We start from the raw sequence: 19,514 nt of genomic DNA, 5'->3' as shown, positions 1-19,514 counted from the left end.
AGAAAATTCATACTTTTCGACAAGATTTTAGGGATGATTTTTTTCTAGACTACAAGTGCAACATAGTTTCAACAGCTAAAATTGTCAGCATCAAGTAGGGTTCATGGGGTTAAATGAGTAAGAGTCAAAATGCATTTTTGGGCAGGTACCAGTTAGGATCTTAAATGTAGCCACGCAATTGCTGTTTGAATTTAGTAACAGGCAGAAACTCTAGAAATCTACATTGTGATGTGGCCACTGGTTATTGCTAGAGATGGATCCAATGGTGCTTCACCCACAAAAGTAAGATTCCTGCTGTACTGAGGTTGCAACACTTTTCAGGTCTCCTTAGAAATCCTCCAAGCTTATAAGTGTTATTACATAGACTCAGTCACTAAATCAGAAGATATTTTGGGCATCTCAGTTTCACAAGCTCTTAGTTCCTTACCACTGCTCATAGTCCAGAAAGCCCAGCTATCAGCGATGACTTTTCTGTGAGGGGGCACCAGAATCAGTACTTTTGGTCCCACCATAACAGTTCCTTAGCTTGTGGTCTCCAGGCCAAACTATTTCAGGACATTGTACCTGCAAGTCACTGCTACTCATTTAATTTTGTGTTGGGTTTGTTGGGTTTGCAAGCCATCTTAGGAATAAAGAGGAGGATAAAAGCTTTGACTCTGAGGTCAATACATTAATTTTCTTGTCATGATTTGAAGGCCTTTTGCAGAAAAATGGGGCAGCCTCTCTTTTTGTACTCACTAGAAGTGGGAATATATGACATTGTCCAGACGAAGCTGGAGAAAAGCAAAAAGTAGAAGTGTGGGGAGGTTTTTTCATACATGGAGGGGAAAAAGAGAAGTGTTTTGATTCTTGAAGAAGTCAGGGGGGGATCAGCAGAACTGCTGCCTTGCATTTCTGGCGGGCAGACTTTGATCTGTTCAGGAGGCTGGTTGACAGAGGCAGCTCGGAAGGGTAAAGGAGCCCAGGAAGGCTGGTCGCTCTTCAAGAAGACGTAAAGGCTCAGGAGCAGGCTGGCCTTGGGTGAGGAAACATGAGCCAGTGTGCTTGTGTCACACCAACCCCCTGCAACGGAGCTGGTGAGGGGCTGGAGCACAAGTGTGATGAGGAGCGGCTGAGGGAGCTGGGGCTGTTCAGCCTGAGAACAGGAGCTAAGGGGAGACCTGATCGCTGTCTGCTACTGCCTGAAAGGAGGTTGGAGCATGGAGGGGGTTGGGCTCTGCTCCCAAGTAACAAGCGATGGGACAAGAGGAAATGCCCTCAAGTTGCGCCAGGGGAAGTTTCGATTGGATATTAGGAAAAAAATTCCTCATGGAAAGGGTTGTTGGGCATTGGAACAGGCTGCCCAGGGAAGGGGTTGAGTCACCATCCCTGGAGGTGGTTAAAAGGTATGTAGGCATGGCACTTAAGGACCTGGTTTAGTGGTAGACTTGGCAGTGTTAGGTTAACGGTTGGACTCGCTCTTAAACATCTTTTCCAACCTAAATTATTCTACGGAAGGTCTTGGGGGTGATGGGGAGAGGAGCTTAATTTCAAAAGAGCAGAGCAAACTGTATGGCTGAACAGCCTGAGGTCTCCCATTGCCCAGATGGGAGACAGGTCACCATCCGTGGGCTCTGTTTGCCTTTTTCCATAGGAAGCCTCAGGCCAGACTCTCCTTTTGCTCTGTGGGTCTTTGTTTAGTAGGGGCTCTTGACCTCTGTTTTTCTAGCCCTGGCCAAACACAGCTCCCATCCTTGGTAGGCTGGAGTTGTGTCTCTGAGGCCACTAGAATGCCCCATTGTCCCTGAAGTACCTGCCTGAGGTTACATTCATCTACCGCGTTTCTCCCTGCTTCCTCGTCCTGCACCCCTTCTTAAATTAGTTACAGTTGTACAGGTGACACTGAGAGAATGCTATACGTAGTAATTACTAGTCAGGTTATATGCAGTATTTTCTCTCTTTTTTGCTTGTTTCTGAAGGAAAAATCTTAATTTCAGAATGCTGGGCATAACTTGAAAATAGATGAGGCTTGAAATCCACAGCAAAGCCATACAGTGGCTCCTCCACCCAAGCCCTCACTCCAGGACATGGTGCCAGGAGAGGGTAAGTATGTGGGCGCGTGAGCAGTGAAGGGGTTGATGGAACCAGTGGGTCAGGCAATCAATCACTTGCAAATGGAGCAGGATGTTACACATGGTAAGAAACATGCATCCTCATGCAGCCCTTCTTGCTGACGTACTGATTTTTGTTTTCCCATCAGCACGTTGTCCTTAGTCACTGTTCACTGAAAGCCATTCCAACAGATCACTGAGTAGCCAGACTGTAAAACTAAGGATTGAGGAGTAGGTACAGCTGCAGCTGGCGTAGGTTTCTTAAGCAGCTTGCACAATAGCATGCTTTAATAGATCAGCTGAGCTCTCATCAGCGTCACCAAAGTAGTTCAGCAAAGCCTTCATGTTCTCACTGTGTCCCTGCCCCTGTGAATTGAGGAGCCACTCTCCCCTTTTCTTGCTCCTGCAGGGCCAGTGGGTTTGGAGGGCAGCCTCCCGGGCCGCTGGAAAGAGAGAACAGCACTTATGCATTCTTCCCGTGATGCTGAGGGCAACCACTGGGGAGATGCAAAAAGAGTGGCAAAGGGCATGTCAAAGGAGTCAAGAAGACAGAAGTTCTGTAAAGAGGGAGGTTCAGCAGATGGGTCACTTATCTCAATTCTAGTGCTTTGGCTGACTAAGGGGTGGGACTTTGAGCTGGGAGCCCTGGTCAAAAGGTCAGAGCAATGCACTTGAAGGAGCACTTCACAAGACCAGCTTCCAGTGTATTGGACAGGACTTGTGCTTTGCAGCTGACTGAACTCTTAGTGCAAGAGACCAGTGTTGGCAAGATTTGAAACTGACACACCAGTCAACATGAGCACAGCAGGCAAAGTAAGTAAAAGTTTCTATTTAAAGAGTTTATTTGTTGTAGCTGAGTAATGCGTTTTTAAATGCAGTTTCTTTGCAGGGACCCCATAAGTCCTGGTGGTGCAGCCCAGATGAGAGTTTAGGAGGAAGCTGGTACAGAATAGCTGCCTTTACTTGCAGGCCACTGTAATCTCCTAGGAAATAGTTGTTACACTCTTCAAGGCAATAATTTATTTATTCTTTTAAACACAGAGGCAGCATAAGGTAATAGCACCAGAATAAGAATAAGCTTCCCTCAGGGTAAGCAAACTAGTTTTAATCTCTGACTGGAGAGTTTAAAATATGATTCAATGCAGTAAGTGTTCAGCTCAATGTATTTATCAGCTCTATCAGATTCCATTCTGAGATCCCACAATGTTTTAAACTATTTTTAGCTTCTTTATAATTCATATCTTTTAGAAAAAAAAAACCCCAAAAATACATAGTGTTAATACTGTATTAAATTTCAGGGTGTAATTGCACTGATGTTAGGATAGTCATTAAATTTTAATATGCCTATAACAAGTCTGGAGCTTAAGTTAATGAAGACCAAAAGTCAGTATACATGCAATGCAGTACTGCGCTGGGACTGAAATGAGTATTCACATCGTTGCTAGACAGTAAGTGACGAGAAATGTAGATTAGTTCCACTGTTGCTTCTTGCACGACCTGAGAGATGCTGACATACACCCAGGGACATGCAAGGAGGTGGATGGACAGGAACCCAGAGATGGGCTGCAGGCCTTGCTGGAATGTGCCTTATGAAAGTACTGGGGTCATTTGCCGTTACTGCCAGCTGTCTGTGCTATTCTAAAACCAACCAAAACGAGGGGAAAAAAATAGTGCTTTAACTCCGAGACAAGTGCAAAATGAATCGTAGGTTAATTTGCAAAGTTCAGTCCTCCAGCCAGCCTAGAACTGAGCATGGTCAATGAAGGGTTACGATGGAACTCAACTGCCTTGTTTTCACTGTGTTTATCTTGGCGTAATAACGTGAGCTGCCAAGCAGTTTATATGCGACCAAGCAGCATAAGCTGTATGCTCTGTACAAGGGTGTTTCTGCACTTACTCTCCCTCTGCTGCAGTAACTTGTAAGGCTGATACAACACACGAGCAGAAGAAATGCTGTGACTTCAGTTAGTGCTCAGCTGAATGGATAAACTGGGTGATAGTGTGCTGGTGGTGCGTCTGTGAGACCCTGGTATTGGTAAAAGTTCACAGGCACTCAGCCATCAGAATAATAGAGTTAACCAGTGCCTAGTTGGAGGAGAGATTTATTTGTTCTTAGCCATCCACAGTTCTAGCTACCTTTGCTCTTACAAACACTGTGTGTGCTTTGCATGTACAAGTTGTGAAATCACTGTTATGCTATGTGGAATACAGTAGAAATACATAAGCCTTTTTTTTTAAGTTTCCTTGAAATTATGGCCCTTCTTAATGAGATCCTTGGCCTCAGTTTTGAATTTTTTGCTAATCACGCTTGCATTTGACACAAGAAATGTTAAATTTAGTGCAAACCTCTCTTGAGTCTTGTCTTTTTCAAAGTGTTGTGTTCATTCCTACTTTAGGTCTGGCTGCTGAAACTGCACTATCTCATTTCACATGTTTAGTATTTCCTGATAATTCTTTTCTTTGTTACCAGTTGATGGTTTGTTGATAATTAGATGTTATTATTTCTACTTCTGCTTCAAAAGCTTTGATACTAAGAAGTTGCTATATTTTGGAAAATTCTATTCCTGCATTAGGCTCTGAATTCTGTTTGTAGCGATCCTGTCAGTTCCTGACACAGGCAGTTCCAGGCAATGCAGACTTGGTCACAACCTGATACATGGCATTGTTCAGTGGGCCATCTCCAAGAAGACACAAATACACACCAGTAACCCCACAAATGATCTTCCAAAGAAGTTAGAAACAGAGAAGGGGCAATGAGGATTATCATGAACAAAGTCAGACGTGAGCTCGGTGGTGGAAAAAATGGGCTTACACTGTGCTTGCTTTTGTTTGTTTGTTTTCCCTGTAATTTTCTGTCTCTCCCAGATAGGAGGAAGAGTTCCACATCCACAAGTGTAAGAATGTCTGTGTGGTGCTTTGCAAATGCCATTCCCTTTCCCTTTGCTCTTCTTGCAGGTTATTAAATGCAAAGCAGCAGTACTGTGGGAAGCCCATACACCATTTTCTATTGAAGAAGTGGAAGTTGCCCCACCGAAAGCACATGAAGTTCGGATAAAGGTAGTAAAAACTATTATGACTTGCATTCTATTTTGCAGTTTACCATAATTATTTCTGTTGATTTTTAAGATCCAGCTATTAAATATTCAATAGGTGAGTAGTTACTATTCAGTGAGCTCCTACAGAACAGGCTTCAAGTCCTAAATTTGATCATGAGGTTCTTTATTTAAAAAAAATATTAAAAATTCGGAGTTGGGTTTTCCTATAAGGCAAAAATCCAGATCTCTTATAGCATGGAGCAAGAACTTCTCTTTTAATTTCTGTGAACATGTGCTAGGAAATAGCTCACTGGAGCTCAGAGGTTCCTTTTTTAAGTGATCATTGAGCAACAATTCTGTTTCAGGAACTTTCTCAGTGGAATTTAGCAGCTGTTTTCATGTTAGATCAGATTCAAGTTGCATAAGTGAGGAGAAACCACTTATGGGATTGATAACTCCATTTGTCAAGACATGCCTGAATGTTTCAAAAGAAATAGGCAAAATGTGATGTGAAATACTATGTGTAGCCTAAATTCTAGTATATGTAACATATACTTCAATATATAAATAATATGTAATAATTATAATGTACTTATATATAATAATATATCATTGTATAATGCATATTTTATATAACACTTCTTATAGGATATATTGCAATAGAATCTAAATATAAGTAATATAAAATATATAAAATATTTCTACGTTTACAAATATGTGATCGTTAAATCATATTTATATAATTTTGTAATATTTCTGAACTACCACCTTTTTCTATTACGTATTTATATATAGATACTAGGAATAATTTATTCTGTTCTTCATATATATTTGTATTGCGAGAACACTGGTTCTACCAGATAATCAGTAAGACTCCCTATAGAGCTCAGTAGATTTATTGTGTCCGTATATGATTTTGGAGGGAAGCAAGTGACTTCTCCAAAGAGCTGATACCATTTCTTTCACATATGATGTGACGCGGTTAAAGGCTGACGTTCTTGTCTTTCCTGTAAATTAGATCGTGGCCACAGGGATCTGTCGCTCTGATGACCACGTGGCAACTGGGGGACTGGTCTGGCCCTTTCCAATAATTCTTGGGCATGAAGCAGCTGGTGTTGTGGAGAGTGTTGGGGAGGGAGTGACTTCGATCAAACCAGGTATAGAATGGCACTGAACACAAACCTTGAGCTGAGTTTCCAGACTCCCGTTTATGTCAAAGATGATGGCACGCGTGAGTACTTGTATTGCAGAGGAAAATGTTCCCACTTTGAGTTTTTTCAAGGATACTTTAAAGCACACTGCATGCGGTTTACACCTTTCTGTGTTACCAAACTTGATCTATTGTCAGATTTTCTGTTCAATTTCTTTTGGTTTTGGCGAAAACATCTGTAGCTTGCTTTCCAGTGCTTTTCCTGCCATGGGATTAAGAACATATTTTCTTTGGTGATAGTCATAGAAAACCAGGTATTAGCTACACATTCTTTAAGCACAGTTTACACAGCTGATCTCTCTCAAGAATAAGGCAGAGCAAAGCATGGTCTGTGTGTTCAGTTAGTTCACTTTAAAAGTGAGTGAAAGATTCTGATTTTCCTCCAACTGCTGCAAGATGAGACAGGATTTCTATACGCTTTGATGGGACCGAAAAAGTTCTAAGAGCTGTTATTAAGACAAAATATGCAGTGCACAGAATCTGCATAGAAATACTCGATTTTATGCAGGCTGTTACAAAACCTAAGTAGTTCACTTTTAACACCTCCATACTTCCAAGAGTCTTTCTACTAGCAAGAACTATGAAGTCTGTCCAAAGCAGGTTGTTATGTATGATACGAAAAGATTTTATTAAAGATTTTTGCTTTAACTGTGGAATATATATATAATATATAGCACATTTCAGTGATAGCTCTAACTGCTTTTTCTCATATGTCCTGGTTCATAAATCACTCTGTTGTTTAATCCTAGCTGCCACATGTTTCCTGGTGACTCACACACACATGCACGTACACATAGACACACAAAATCATATTTCTCAGATGTTGCTTAATTTACACCTTCAAGTTCTAAAAAATGCTCTAAGAAATGCAAAGTTTCTTTAGCAGAGTGATTACTAAACCCATGTCAAAGTTGTAAGTTAACAGAGGGTGGGGGTGATGGGGTCATTTCATGTCCTGTAGACATTTTTCAGTTTTTAGTGGAAATCAAAGATTTCTTTTGGCTTTCAACATGTCAGGGATTAGCCACATTTTAGAGCTGCCAAATCACAAATCGATCTGTATTAGGGATTACCTGTTTGGAGATTATTAGGGATTCACCAGTCAGTTTTTATCCCAGTTTCTTTACCTGTGTATTATTATTTTCCTCTTAGGTAGAAGATGCAATAAACTGCTGATCGAGTACTTTGGGAACGTCAATAGCTACCATGGTTTTATGACATAGCTCAGACTCAGTTCTATGAAAGACACCTGAAATTTTCTGTATGGAAATTATTTGTAATAATTTTGCCCTCCTGATGTCCTTTATAACAGAGAGAGGTGGTTTCTCTTCCAAGAGCGGCAGAAGGAGATAAAACCAGCACTGCACTACTAGTGCGTGTTTGCCTAGGGATTAAAAACACTTGCTTCATGTTTTTACCTGCATGCTTCTTGCTTACCTCGTTTCATCCTCTGTCATTACTGTTTTCTTTCTAGGAGAAAAGGTTATTCCATTATTTGCTCCACAGTGTGGGAAGTGCAGCTGTTGCTTAAGCACCAAGGGTAATCTGTGCATTAACAATGAGTGAGTTTTCCTGGGTTACCTACAACCCTTATTTGATTTTTATGCGTACAAAACTGATCACATTCAACAAACCTCACTTGACATTATTTCTGGTTGTCTTTCAAACAGAATTGGCTCAGGTCATGGATTAATGCCTGATGGCACCACTAGATTTACCTGTAAAGGAAAAGCAGTCCATCATTTTTTTGGTACAAGTACCTTCAGTGAATACACAGTAGTGCATGAATCTGCTGTCGCCAAAATCGATTCTGCCGCTCCTCTGGAAAAAGTTTGTCTACTTAGCTGTGGATTTTCAACTGGTTACGGGGCTGTTGTGCAGACTGCCAAGGTGAGTATTGCGGCGGGTGATTCTGGTGTCTCATGGGGTCTGTTCAGGATTGCGTGGCCTGGGAGCAGGTGGTCAGCACAGCAGCCAGGAGATATGAACTGTTGAGTTCAGGGTGGAAAGAAGCTAGATACTAGTTCTTTGCCTACTTCAGTTTCTCTAAGATACTTAGAAGTCTTCAATTCAAAATTCACTAAAAATACTTATTACCATCTAGTAAGTTTTCTCTCATAGCCTTATCACCCCAAGAAAATAAATGTTACAACAGAGCTGATTTGTTTTATTGTAACTTAAGGCTAGGAATACATGGAAACCTATAAATGGAACACTCATCATTTGTAGCAATACATGAATGTGGCTTTTACATCTGGCACTGTCTCCACTGGGATGACAGTATGGATCTTAACACCACTGGAATAGAAAGCATCATAAAAAAAATGTGTCTCTAAACCTGAAGCTGAGACGTGTAATGAAAACCTGGTCTCACAAATGTATTTTAGGGACCATTTACCTTAGTCACATGTAGGATTGTAACAGTATGGCTGGCTACTACACTAGTACAGTGTGCATAAGCAAATTCCTTCTCAGCAGGTAATCTCTCAATTACACAAAGTGGCTTAAGTGAAAACATGTTGATAATAATAAACTGCATTGTACTTTCCCTAGACTAACAGTATGCCATGTTTCTATGGTTTATTATAGGTAGAACCAGGCTCCACCTGTGCTGTTTTTGGTGTTGGAGGAGTTGGCCTCCCTGTTGTCATGGGCTGCAAGGCGGCTGGAGCTTCCCGCATCATTGCCGTTGATATCAACAACGAGAAGCTGGCCAAGGCCAAGGAGCTGGGAGCCACCGACTGCATCAATCCTCAGGACTTCAACAAGCCTGTTCACGAAGTGTTAATTGAAATGACCGGCCATGGTGTGGACTACTCATTTGAGGTCGTCGGCCTTATCGAAACCATGGTATGCAACCAAAAGATGTGGCCAAATGAGGGGTGAGCTTGTTAGTTCTGTCTTTGCTGACCCACTGAGCACCAAGGGTGAACAGCTGAGAACTTGGCAAAAGGTCAAGCTAACTTCAAACCAGCTATCTGCCACTGAGATGCAGTGATAGGAGCATGCTCAACAATTTAGGAAAGGCAGTGTACTCCCCTGGCCTAACCAGGGTGGCTAAATTTCACATAGCCCACTATGTCCTTTCTAACAGTGGCTTATCTTTAATGACTAAGACAAAACGGGGCAGCGGAACAAAGCTAGGACGTTGCTAACCCGGGACAGCAGAGACAGCGTGAATGGATACAATGGAAATTGTTTGAAGGGGTTTCAGTTACAAAAAATGAATTACAAGCTGAGCCCTGAGAGGAGAAGAAATTCAAACTTTGGTACCCCAGGGACAAATGTTGCATGACTCTGGGGTATCCCTGTGTTTCCAACGCAGAATGCAGCCCTGGCCTCTTGCCAAAACAACTACGGAGTCAGTGTGATGGTGGGAGTGCCCCCCGCGGGACAAATGATCACTTTGGACCCCTGGCTCATCTTCATGGGCCGCACCTGGACAGGGTCCATCTTTGGAGGTAAGGACTTGGAAAGATGTGATTTAACTGGTTTGGGAAACCTGTAAATCATCTTGAATGAAATGGGATATATCTAAATTCATTGCTTAGCTTGTCCTATTGCAAGTAATATTAATAGCACAAGGGGAAATTAATTGTGAGAATTGTTAGTTAATGGCAAGAAAAGGAGAAAGAAAGAAAGAGAGGAAGGGGGGCAAAGAAGGAGGAGAGAAGAAGAGCAGAGAAAGGAAGAGATAAAAAGAGAAAAAAATAGAGAAAAAGAAGTGGGGGAAGGGGGAGAAAGAAAATAAGAGGGGAAAATGAGAAAAAAAGGGAGTGAGAAAGAGAAAAAGGTAAAAGAGAGAAGGGAAGGGGGGAGAAGAAGAGATAAAAATAGAGAAGAGAAAAAGCAAAGGAGAAAGATAAAAGGACAAAGGGAGAAAAAGATAAAACGAGAAAAAGATTAGAAGGATGAGGGGACAGGAGAGAGGAAGGGAGAGAAAGAGACCAAGAGCAAAAAGGAGATTGAGAGGGATAGAAATAAAGAGGGGAAGAAAAAGAGAGAGCAGTAGAGGTGGAGAGTCAGGACCCTAAAGGACACCAGGGGTCAGACCCACTGGATTTCCACAGAGGTCAGAGCCCAGCTCAGCCCCTTGCCAGCTGCCATCCGCGCCAGTTCTGTCTCTTTTCTGAGCTCTCCCAGGCAGGTGCCACGCTCAGCAAGCCCGGGCTTGCTCAAAACAGAGCTCAAGGCCACAGAATACTGACATCCTACAACAGGTTTTTTCCACTCACAACCAGTCCCTCTAATGTATTCAATAGATACCTGAATGAAACAGCAGAAACAAATCAGGTTTGTGGAGCGGCTTCCTGCTATTTGAGGCAGCTTTATCTAGTACCATTTGTAAGAAAAAAAACATTTACTGTGTTTGCCCAGTGTAAAATAGCTGCTCTTTGTCCCTTGTTTCCTGCGGGCATTCTGTGTTATAAAGGTAAACACAATTCATTGTGGTATACCGGTGTACAAAGTTTATTTAAAAATTTAAGCTGCCATGAGTTTTATCTATTTTCACAAGCATTTAATGTTTCATCATCCATTGTCTGTGGGTCTTTTTAGGCTGGAAGAGTAAAGATGCAGTCCCCAAACTGGTTGCTGACTACATGAAGAAAAAGTTTGTTCTGGATCCATTAATAACCCACAAGCTTCCTTTCAATAAAATCAACGAAGCATTTGATCTGCTAAGGACAGGGAAGAGGTAAACATTGTTTAATTGTAAAGGTTCTATTTAAATAACCTAAAAGAGCTGTTCGGTAACATGGAGTAAGTCCCTGCCCAGCAGCCACTGGAAAAGAGCACACAGCCAAGGGAGCCTGGCAATGCTAAGCTGTAGAGTGCCAGGCATCAGCTACATCGCATTCCAACAACCACTTTAAGAGGAGCAGCAGGAACACAGAAATAGCCTCTGTTTACTGGAAGGGCGGCTCACCATTCCTCTCCTGACTTAAAGAACAGAGGCAGAGTGCAATTAGGCCTCAAGACACTGGGCAGTTTACCTTGAACTTCAGAGCTTTTCAAAAATTAAAGCACTTGGTGTATATATACAGCTAGTATTTGCAGACTCGGAATTTAGCTCTCATGCATGCCTCAAACTGTTTTCATAGGGTGCTGAAATCAGAAATACTGTTTGCCAGAGACATTTGACAAGATTAACGATGTGAATAATTGAAAATTCACATTGGCAGAAGTGGGAAAGAGATTTGTATTTGCTGATGTTAGCATAGGGGCTTTTTTACACTCACTAACTTGTCATTTTATATTGCAGTATTCGCAGTGTCCTGGTGTTATCGGATTCCTAATTGTTAAGCAGCAGATGGCTTAGCAGCAGTTCAAACTTAATTATCCTCCAATACAACTGATATGAAATACAAACCAAGACATTTTCAAAAGGTCTGTCACCACCACCACCCTTGAATAAAAGGATCAGACTTCAAGCACAGTGTTTATAAATTAAATAATCTTTTCCCTCTTACTTCTTTCTCCTGATTCTTGCTTTAAATCCTCTGTATTACACTGCAATTTTCTTTTAGTAGCCAGTTATGAATTACAAGACTTGCTGCTATCACAAGTGTTATGAAAGGTTTGGATTGTTTTTGAATGGCTTTTAATATGCAATCTTTTAATAAAATGAAAACAAAGGAAACTGTTTCTTTGAGCCTTCATTACAATGACAGCTCAACAGATTAGTGCATGCAGCTCAGCACAGAAAACCTCTAGGTCAGACCTATGCATCCATCCTGAATGATCTGAGCATTCCATTACCTGATAGACAAGGAAATTACTGGAGAGATTAAAATTTAAGGTCACCATGTATCTGAATTTGAAGTAAATGACATTGAAGTAAATAACAGACTTCGGTACTGGAGAATGTCTCACCACTTAATATCTTACCAAATTAACACTTCCAAGCATTTTATAGAAAACTGATGTGTTGTGATTTGTTTTTTCTTTCACTTTGTATCTCTCTCTTGGGGATGTTTTAGTCATTTGTCAGTATGGGTTTAGATCTTTTGCCAGTTTACACAAGGCCATCTGATGCTTGGGAAACAACAAGAAGAAATATGAACGAGCACTAAGAAGGGTTATTTGTTCCCATTAAAGAAAGGGAAGGTTTGGTAACCTTTAAGTGTGAATACAGAGTAAATGGGAAGAAACAGGCAACTGGTAACAGTTTGCACAAAGTCAAACATAAAGCATCTTACTGCTTTCTGCACTGGTAACGTGGAAACAGGAGCAGAGGCTCTTTCTATCTCAGCAAACAAGGGCAACATTGACTTATCTTTTGCAAGTACTAAACAGAGCTGTCAGGCTCTCACGTGCGTGGGAACTGGGTAGAAGAGGCTGGGAAATAAGGGGACCGTGTGCCACTGAAGACTTGTTTGTGTCAACAGGAAGAGACATTGAGCAGCCCAGCTATGTTAATGATTTAAGGATACGTTTACCAAGAGATTGGACTTTAACATAAAACATCCTTAAACACGTGTGTGTATAACCAAATCAGTTTGCAAAGCAATTAAGCCCCAAACTTCACTCATTTGCCTTTGGGGGGGGGGGTTACCTTTGCAGACACATCTGAAGATTTCTCCTGGACCATAAAATAATTCAAGTGCAGCCTGTTTGAAGACTTCTGATCTCTTTCAAGGCAGGTTGTGTGTGAACTGGATGACTACTCAAAACTGAGGGGATTTGATTCCACTTTATTGATCTCACCCGTACTAGCATGGATTCAGCAGAAACAAGAACATAATAATTTTTACATTCTCAGAGTATTCTAACCAAATGTTTTTGGTGCAGACCAACCTAGTTTACTGTAGCTGCTAAGGTACATTTATCGCCTGACATAAACAGAAGCCAAAGAAGACCTGTTTAAAACACACTTTTGAAGACAGAAAGGAGTACAGAACAGTAGAGTATCCTTCATATATCGGATACATTTTTTTGCCAAGGCATTCACTGTTATCTGAAGGGTGGAGAATTTAACAACAGTCTTCAGACTTTCACTCCTTTCGCAATTACTTGGGTTGAATCACTGCCGGGTGAAACAAGGACACGTCAGCAGTGCCCTGAACCTCCTCCCTCCACATTCCCTCAGCCAGATTTCCCTTCTCTATTTTGCTGCCTGTCAGGCAGGGAGGGCAGGGCAGGGCATGAGCCACCAATAAAAGCCTCCCTGGAGGCATTCTGCCCGCTCCAGTGCAGAGCGGCTGCCACCCATTGCCATCTCCCTGCTGCCACCAGATCCTGCGCTCAACACTCTCTGTGCTCCCCTACGTCCTGCATCAGACACGGATTAACCACAGCCCTCTGGCGACTGTCCCACATCAGGACTCCCAACGCTCCCTGCGGCTGCCCAGGAAGGCTCCTGTTTCACAGCCAGGACATTTCACATAACGGGGCGTTGACCAGACAGACGGCAGCTTCCCTCCAGCCTGCTGCACAAACAGCAACAGCTCTGCTAACAGAGACCTCATGGCCACTTCGGGAAAAGTAAGGACAACTCATCTCCCTTCTTCTTTCCTCAGGGGGCCTGTTCTTGGGGAAATACTCTGCAAATGGCTCAGCCTGTGCACCTCTACTGCACACCCTCTTTCCTCTATCATTACTCCACTAATGCCTCCAAACTCCTCCAGTCACACAGCCTTCTGCTTTCATACAACTGCACATGTCGGTACCTGCCTTAGGCAATGCCTTCCTCTCCTGTTCTGCCCAGCAGCTCAGGAGTGGAAACACTGAATTGTTCTGTCCTGAAAAACACCCTCCTGCTCAGCCCTGCTGTGTGTTCCCGCACTGGCAGGAAATGCAGCTCTTCAGAGGCGCAGTCTTGCAGCCACTCCACTCCTGCATTCAACTGTTTCCTTGCCAAAACTACTTTCTAGCTGAAAGCTGAATTTTCTGCTATCGAACCAGCTCTGGGCTTTGGGACATGCCATACACAAATCACCCCTTTGGCAAGGGAAAGAATGATCCAGCTTCCTGACAGACAGGGACCATTCCATAACCTGTCTTAGAGACCTTCAGTCCTCTCTCTTACCAGACCAACAGGAAAGCTCCTAACAGGCATTTCCCTGGTACTAAAAGTACTGCCCCTCTGGCCAGAAGATCCAGCAGCACATGCATTGCTGTCAAATCTATGCAGTATAGTTGAGTCTCTTCCCTTCAGGGATAATCTCCATGTCACCTACAAAGTCAGCAGCATAACCCTCTCTGTTGCTTGCAGGTCATCAGATGCAGAGCTGCTGTTGCCTGGGCTGTGGGCAAACCCCTCTCTGTTGAGGAGGTGGAGGTTGCACCTCCAAAGGCAGGTGAAGTTCGTATCAAGGTAAAAATGCATTCCATTTTTCTTTTTTCTATCTTGTCAGAATTGTTCTCTTGTGGGTTATACCTGTCAGGGATCTGTCCCCACTCGTAAGCCATAATAGTCCAGAGCAGCACTGTGAAAAATCCTTCCACAAATTGGATTAAACAGATGCCAGAGAGTTTCTAGAGCTCAACTGCTCTTTCTTCTCCAAACAGATTGTAGCCACTGGCATCTGTCGCACAGATGACCACGTTGTCAAAGGTTGCATTGCTAATGTGGAATTTCCAGTCATCCCAGGCCACGAAGCAGCTGGGATTGTGGAAAGCATTGGAGAAGGAGTGACCTCTGTGAAACCAGGTAAAACACACACACACACACCCAGGAGTCAGCTCTTAAAGCGGATGATGTTGCCCCGAGTTCAGACATTCAACCACCTTGCTCCTGCATCAGTGGCTCAAAACCTGAGTGCACACTGGTTGCACTGGGCTGTCTCATGCACATTCCGGCTCTATTCCCCATGCACGCAAGCGCGTCCACAGGACAGAGGGAGCAGAGGGTTCCTGGTAGGATGCTGCCATGGGAAAGCTCCGCAAAGGCTCCAACAGGCAGCACTCCAGAACCTGCTGAGCAAGCAGCACCTAACGGGGATCTGCTTTGTTGCAGGAGACAAAGTCATCCCCCTCTGTATTCCTAATTGTGGGGAATGCACCTTCTGCCTGAACCCTGAAGCCAACTACTGCGTGAAGTCCCAGTGAGTCTGCTTCTCCCTCCCCTCTACTCAAATGGGGTCAGCTGTCTCTCAACCAGTCTGACATCTCCACGCGTGCTTTACTTGAGAAAAACAAATAATGACACAAAACTGGTAGGAGTGGCTGACACGCCAGAAGGCTGTGCTGCCATCCAGCACATCCTGGAGACTTGGGTGGGGAAAGATTTAATGAAATATAACAAGGGCAAGTGTCACGTCTTGCATCTGGGCAGTAAAAACCCCAGGTTCCAGTATAAGTTGAGGAATGACCTGTCAGAGAGTAGTGTAGAGGAAAGGGACCTGGGGGTCCTGGTGGACAGCAGGATGACCATGAGCCAGCACTGGGCCCTTGTGTCCAGGAAGGCCAGTGGTACCTGGGGTGTATTAGAAGGGGCGTGGTCAGTAGGTCAGAGAGGTTCTCCTGCCCCTCTGCTCTGCCCTGGGGAGACCACACCTGGAATATTGTGTCCAGTTCTGGGCCCCTGAGTTCCAGCAGGACAGGGAACTGCTGGAGAGAGTCCAGCGAAGAGCAACAAAGACAATGAAGGGAGTGGAGCAATCTCCCATGTGAGGAAAGGCTGAGGGAGCCTGAGCTTGGAGAAGAAGAGACTGAGGGGCGACCTCATAAATGGTTATAAATATGCAAAGTGTGACTGTCAGGAGGATGGAACCAGACTCTTCTCAGTGACAACCAATGGTAAGACAAGGGCTAATGGATACCAACCGGAACACAGGAGGTTCCACTTAAATATGAGAAGAAACTACTCCTCAGTGAGGGTGATATACTACTGGAACAGGCTGCCCAGGGGGTTGTGGAGTCTCCTTCTCTGGAGATATTCAAAACTCACCTGGACACCTTCATGTGTAACCTCATCTGGCTGTCCCTGCTCCAGCAGGGGGATTGAACTACATCATATTTTGAGGTCCCTTCCAATCCCTGACATTCTTTGATGCTGTGAAATCCATGTGCCTCCCAACAGCTTCACAGAACCACAGAACCTGATGCCTGACAAGACCAGCCGGTTCACTTGCAAAGGGAAACAGATCCATCACTTCATGTGGATCAGCACGTTTGTAGAATACACCGTGGCACCTGAGTACGCCGTTGCCAAGATAGATTCTGCTGCACCCCTGGACAAGGTCTGCTTGCTTGGCTGTGGGTTTTCCACCGGCTACGGGGCTGCCATCAACACTGCCAAGGTTGGTATTCAGGCATGTCGAGCATCAGCCCCATGGCTGCCCTCGCACCCTCCCCAGCCCTGTGTGGCAGACACCTCCTGTTCACGCTGGAGACTCACAGGGCCCCTGTTGTGCAGGTAAAACCAGGCTCCACCTGCGCTGTCTTTGGCCTCGGAGGAGTTGGCCTCTCTGTTGTCATGGGCTGCAAGGTGGCTGGAGCTTCCCGCATCATTGCCATTGATATCAACAAGGACAAGTTTGCCAAGGCCAAGGAGCTGGGAGCCACTGACTGCATCAATCCTCAGGACTTCAACAAGCCCATCCAGGAGGTGGTCACTGAGATGACCGGCTACGGTGTGGACTACTCCTTTGAGGTCATTGGGCATGTGGATACCATGGTAGGTGGCATTTCAGCACGTGTCCTCTCTCCCATGTGATTCACAGGCTCCCGCCAGGGCAAAGTTCAGCCCTCCAGGCAGTTCCCTGCCCGCTGCCTGCACTACGGGACACCCCTTTGCTCAGAAAGGCCGCCTGTGGGCTTTGGGAGAAAATGATGTACGAGTCCTAAAACAGGCACTGAGCTCTGCATGTCTGCTGTGCCAGGGAGTCAGTGTGTTCAGATTACAAGGAGGGGCAGACAGTTGCACAGAAAGAACGCTTTTCTGACAAACTCATCAGCGCGTTCTCTGATTAATTTGCCTGTCCCATTAGATTGCAGCCCTGGCCTCCTGCAATATGAACACCGGTGTCTTCGTGATGGTTGGGGTAGCGCCTTCTGATGCAGTGGTTCCTGTTGATCCTCTGCTTCTGCTGACGGGGCGTACATGGAAGGGGAGTTTACTCGGAGGTAGGAAATGCAAGACAACAATTTAGATATTTCAGTCTTTTCCCTTCACGGTAATTTCCAATTCACAGTATCACTGTATGGTTTGGTTTGGTTTGGAAGGGACCTTTGAAGGTCATCTTGTCAAGCCTTTCTGCTGTGCACAGGGACATCTTTCACTAGAGCACATTACTCAAAGCCTTGTCCAACCTGACCTTGAACACTTCCAATGATGGTGCATCCACAACTTCTCTGGGCAACCTGCTCCAGTGTCTCACCACCTTTGTTGTTAAAAACTCTTTTATCCACCAGTATCATCTAGTCTTTCATAGTTTAACCCCATCCTCTTAAATTTGATGCATTACAAGAAATAGGTACCATACATCACAAGGGTGCAGCCTCAGGTATATTTTACAGGTAGGCACAGCCTGGCAGATGGGACAAGCTCATGGTCAGCTCTAATATTCTGCTCAGAGGAGAGCTGCTACACTGTTGGCACCAGAAAACTCTACGAACATTACATTATCAAAACAGCATTTCTCTGATTATTCACAGAGAGTGATTTCTCCTGTTTCTAGGTTCGAAGGCAAGAAATTTTATCCCCAAATTAGTTTCCAGCTATCTGGAGAAGAAATTCAACTCAGACTTGCTGATCACACACACGCTGCCATTTGCTAAAGTGAACGAGGGATTTGAGCTGTTACGTGCAGGAAAAAGGTGAGATCCTGACCAGCACAAGTGAGGTACAGCACACACCACCTCCACCCAAAATTCAAACTGCCCAACCCCTCTGGCAGGCAGAGCACACAATGCTCCCTTCTCAGAAAGCATCCGAGACTGTTGAGTAACAGGGCCGACTGTTTGTAAGCACAGGACAGGCAAAGGAGAGCGAGGAGTAAGGGGCATCCTTGGCAACAACAGCATGAAAGCCAAAGGAAGGAGGAATGTATCTGACAGTGGCAGCACAGGACTTTGGGGAGGGACAAGGTGCCTTAGCTCCCGAGGGGTTCCATTCAGCAGGTTTGGAAGGCTGCCCTGTTGCTGCACATCACATGCAGCAGAGTTAGGACGACGCTGCATGAGAAAGACGCAGCCGGTCCTCAGGCACACCTGCCTGCCCCGCTGCCTGCTCCTGAACACTCCCAGACACAGCCCTTGTAACTCCCCCCTTCTTTTCCGTTTTCAGTATTCGCACTGTCCTGCTCTTTTGAAGGACGCAACTGTGGGAGGCTGAGCAGAGCGACCAGCACAGCAGACCACCTCCCTCCTCACCCAGCACCTCACTTCGTGAATGCAAACCAAGAACTGGCCAACACTGGTGCCACTGCCAGCTCTCCCTTGCCCAGACAAGACCCAGGAGGACGCCCCCCCGAGAGAATGCTTTTAGCAATAAAGGCCTTCAGTCAAACTTGTCCCATGCAGTGCACTCCATCAACAGAGTCCCACGGGGCAGGAGGAGCTCTTCCTCATACCACAGGCCCTTCCATCACACCCCTGGTCCAGCAGCGAACAACTGCCTTTGCACCCTCCACTACTGCTGCTTCCCACCTTTACCCACCTTACACACTTATGCCCACACGTCTCAGTCCTCATCTCAGCTGGGTGAATGCTGCAACCTCAACCAGCTAAAAGCTGACACTCCAGCCCTTTTCATATAAACATGAGGTTTTCTTATCAAATTACTTTGCCCTATTGTCTCCCAATTTTCACTTCTTGAATTCATGTTGGTTGTAATTCTAGATCTTCTTGCCTCCTCACCTCTCTGGTGGCTTTTCTCCTAATCTAGCTTTATTCTTGATAACAACATCAAAAAAATTTACAAACTAGAATCAGGAAGAGAAATTTCAAGTGCATTTATGTCCCACGATACGTAAATATAGGTGCCAGAGGTCCTATACATAGACTTGCAGGCAGTAAAAAGCAAAACCCCTCCTCACATGGCAGGAGTGCAATTCTATAGGAGCTCCCAGGATCACAACCAGGCTGGCAACTCAATTTATTCCATGCACAAAAGGAATGCAAGTATATGATCCTTACAGGTCTCTTCCAGCTTGAGATATTCTAGGATTCTATGACAGCATGGATTCAAAATTAGGAAGTGCTGTAAAATTCCTATTCTCTATTTTATCACTT

The 19,514-nt window shown here is 44.4% G+C and overlaps 3 protein-coding genes across 4 annotated transcripts in view; all 3 read left to right on the top strand.

Annotated features, from left to right (window-relative positions):
• Positions 1 to 2,833, top strand: part of TRMT10A (tRNA methyltransferase 10A) — a 28,213-nt gene extending 25,380 nt beyond the window's left edge. Inside the window, exons 10-11 of the transcript XR_013922129.1 lie at positions 1,977 to 2,082; positions 2,822 to 2,833. The gene's annotated coding sequence lies outside the window, so the exon portion shown is untranslated. The remainder of the gene's footprint in view (positions 1 to 1,976; positions 2,083 to 2,821) is intronic.
• On the top strand, positions 1,957 to 11,844 carry LOC308040461 (alcohol dehydrogenase 1-like). Of its 2 annotated transcripts, none has more exons than XM_080344470.1 (9): positions 1,957 to 2,082; positions 5,046 to 5,147; positions 6,144 to 6,282; positions 7,810 to 7,897; positions 8,006 to 8,225; positions 8,925 to 9,185; positions 9,661 to 9,796; positions 10,893 to 11,031; positions 11,599 to 11,844. In XM_080344470.1, exons 1-9 carry the CDS (start codon positions 2,002 to 2,004, stop codon positions 11,630 to 11,632), a joined length of 1,200 nt encoding a protein of 399 aa, XP_080200596.1. In that variant the 5' UTR covers positions 1,957 to 2,001; the 3' UTR covers positions 11,633 to 11,844. The 2 variants fall into 2 exon arrangements, with proteins under 2 accessions (XP_080200596.1, XP_080200597.1); XM_080344471.1 differs by lacking the exon at positions 1,957 to 2,082 and adding an exon at positions 2,855 to 2,903.
• Positions 11,845 to 13,802: 1,958 nt separating this feature from the next.
• LOC308040462 (alcohol dehydrogenase 1) lies at positions 13,803 to 18,592 on the top strand (the record flags this gene model as incomplete). Its single annotated transcript, XM_080344472.1, has 9 exons — positions 13,803 to 13,820; positions 14,551 to 14,652; positions 14,847 to 14,988; positions 15,295 to 15,382; positions 16,360 to 16,579; positions 16,696 to 16,956; positions 17,270 to 17,405; positions 17,960 to 18,098; positions 18,568 to 18,592. The coding sequence occupies 9 exons, from the start codon at positions 13,803 to 13,805 to the stop codon at positions 18,590 to 18,592; spliced, it is 1,131 nt and encodes a 376-aa protein (XP_080200598.1).
• Positions 18,593 to 19,514: the final 922 nt, after the last annotated feature.

The sequence above is a fragment of the Nesoenas mayeri genome (genome assembly GCF_963082525.1).
Source record: "Nesoenas mayeri genome assembly, chromosome: 4".
In the NCBI taxonomy this organism is placed as follows: domain Eukaryota; kingdom Metazoa; phylum Chordata; class Aves; order Columbiformes; family Columbidae; genus Nesoenas; species Nesoenas mayeri.
The sequence above is the reverse complement of the archived record's forward strand: the minus strand, read 5'-3'. Positions and strand labels throughout refer to the sequence as shown.

Coding starts and splice junctions, on each gene's coding strand:
- LOC308040461 (XM_080344470.1), top strand. CDS start 2,002: ATGAGGCTTGAAATCCACAGCAAAGCCATACAGTGGCTCCTCCACCCA. Junction 9,797..10,892: donor GACAGGGTCCATCTTTGGAG/GTAAGGACTTGG, acceptor GGGTCTTTTTAG/GCTGGAAGAGTAAAGATGCA. Junction 11,032..11,598: donor CTGCTAAGGACAGGGAAGAG/GTAAACATTGTT, acceptor TTTATATTGCAG/TATTCGCAGTGTCCTGGTGT.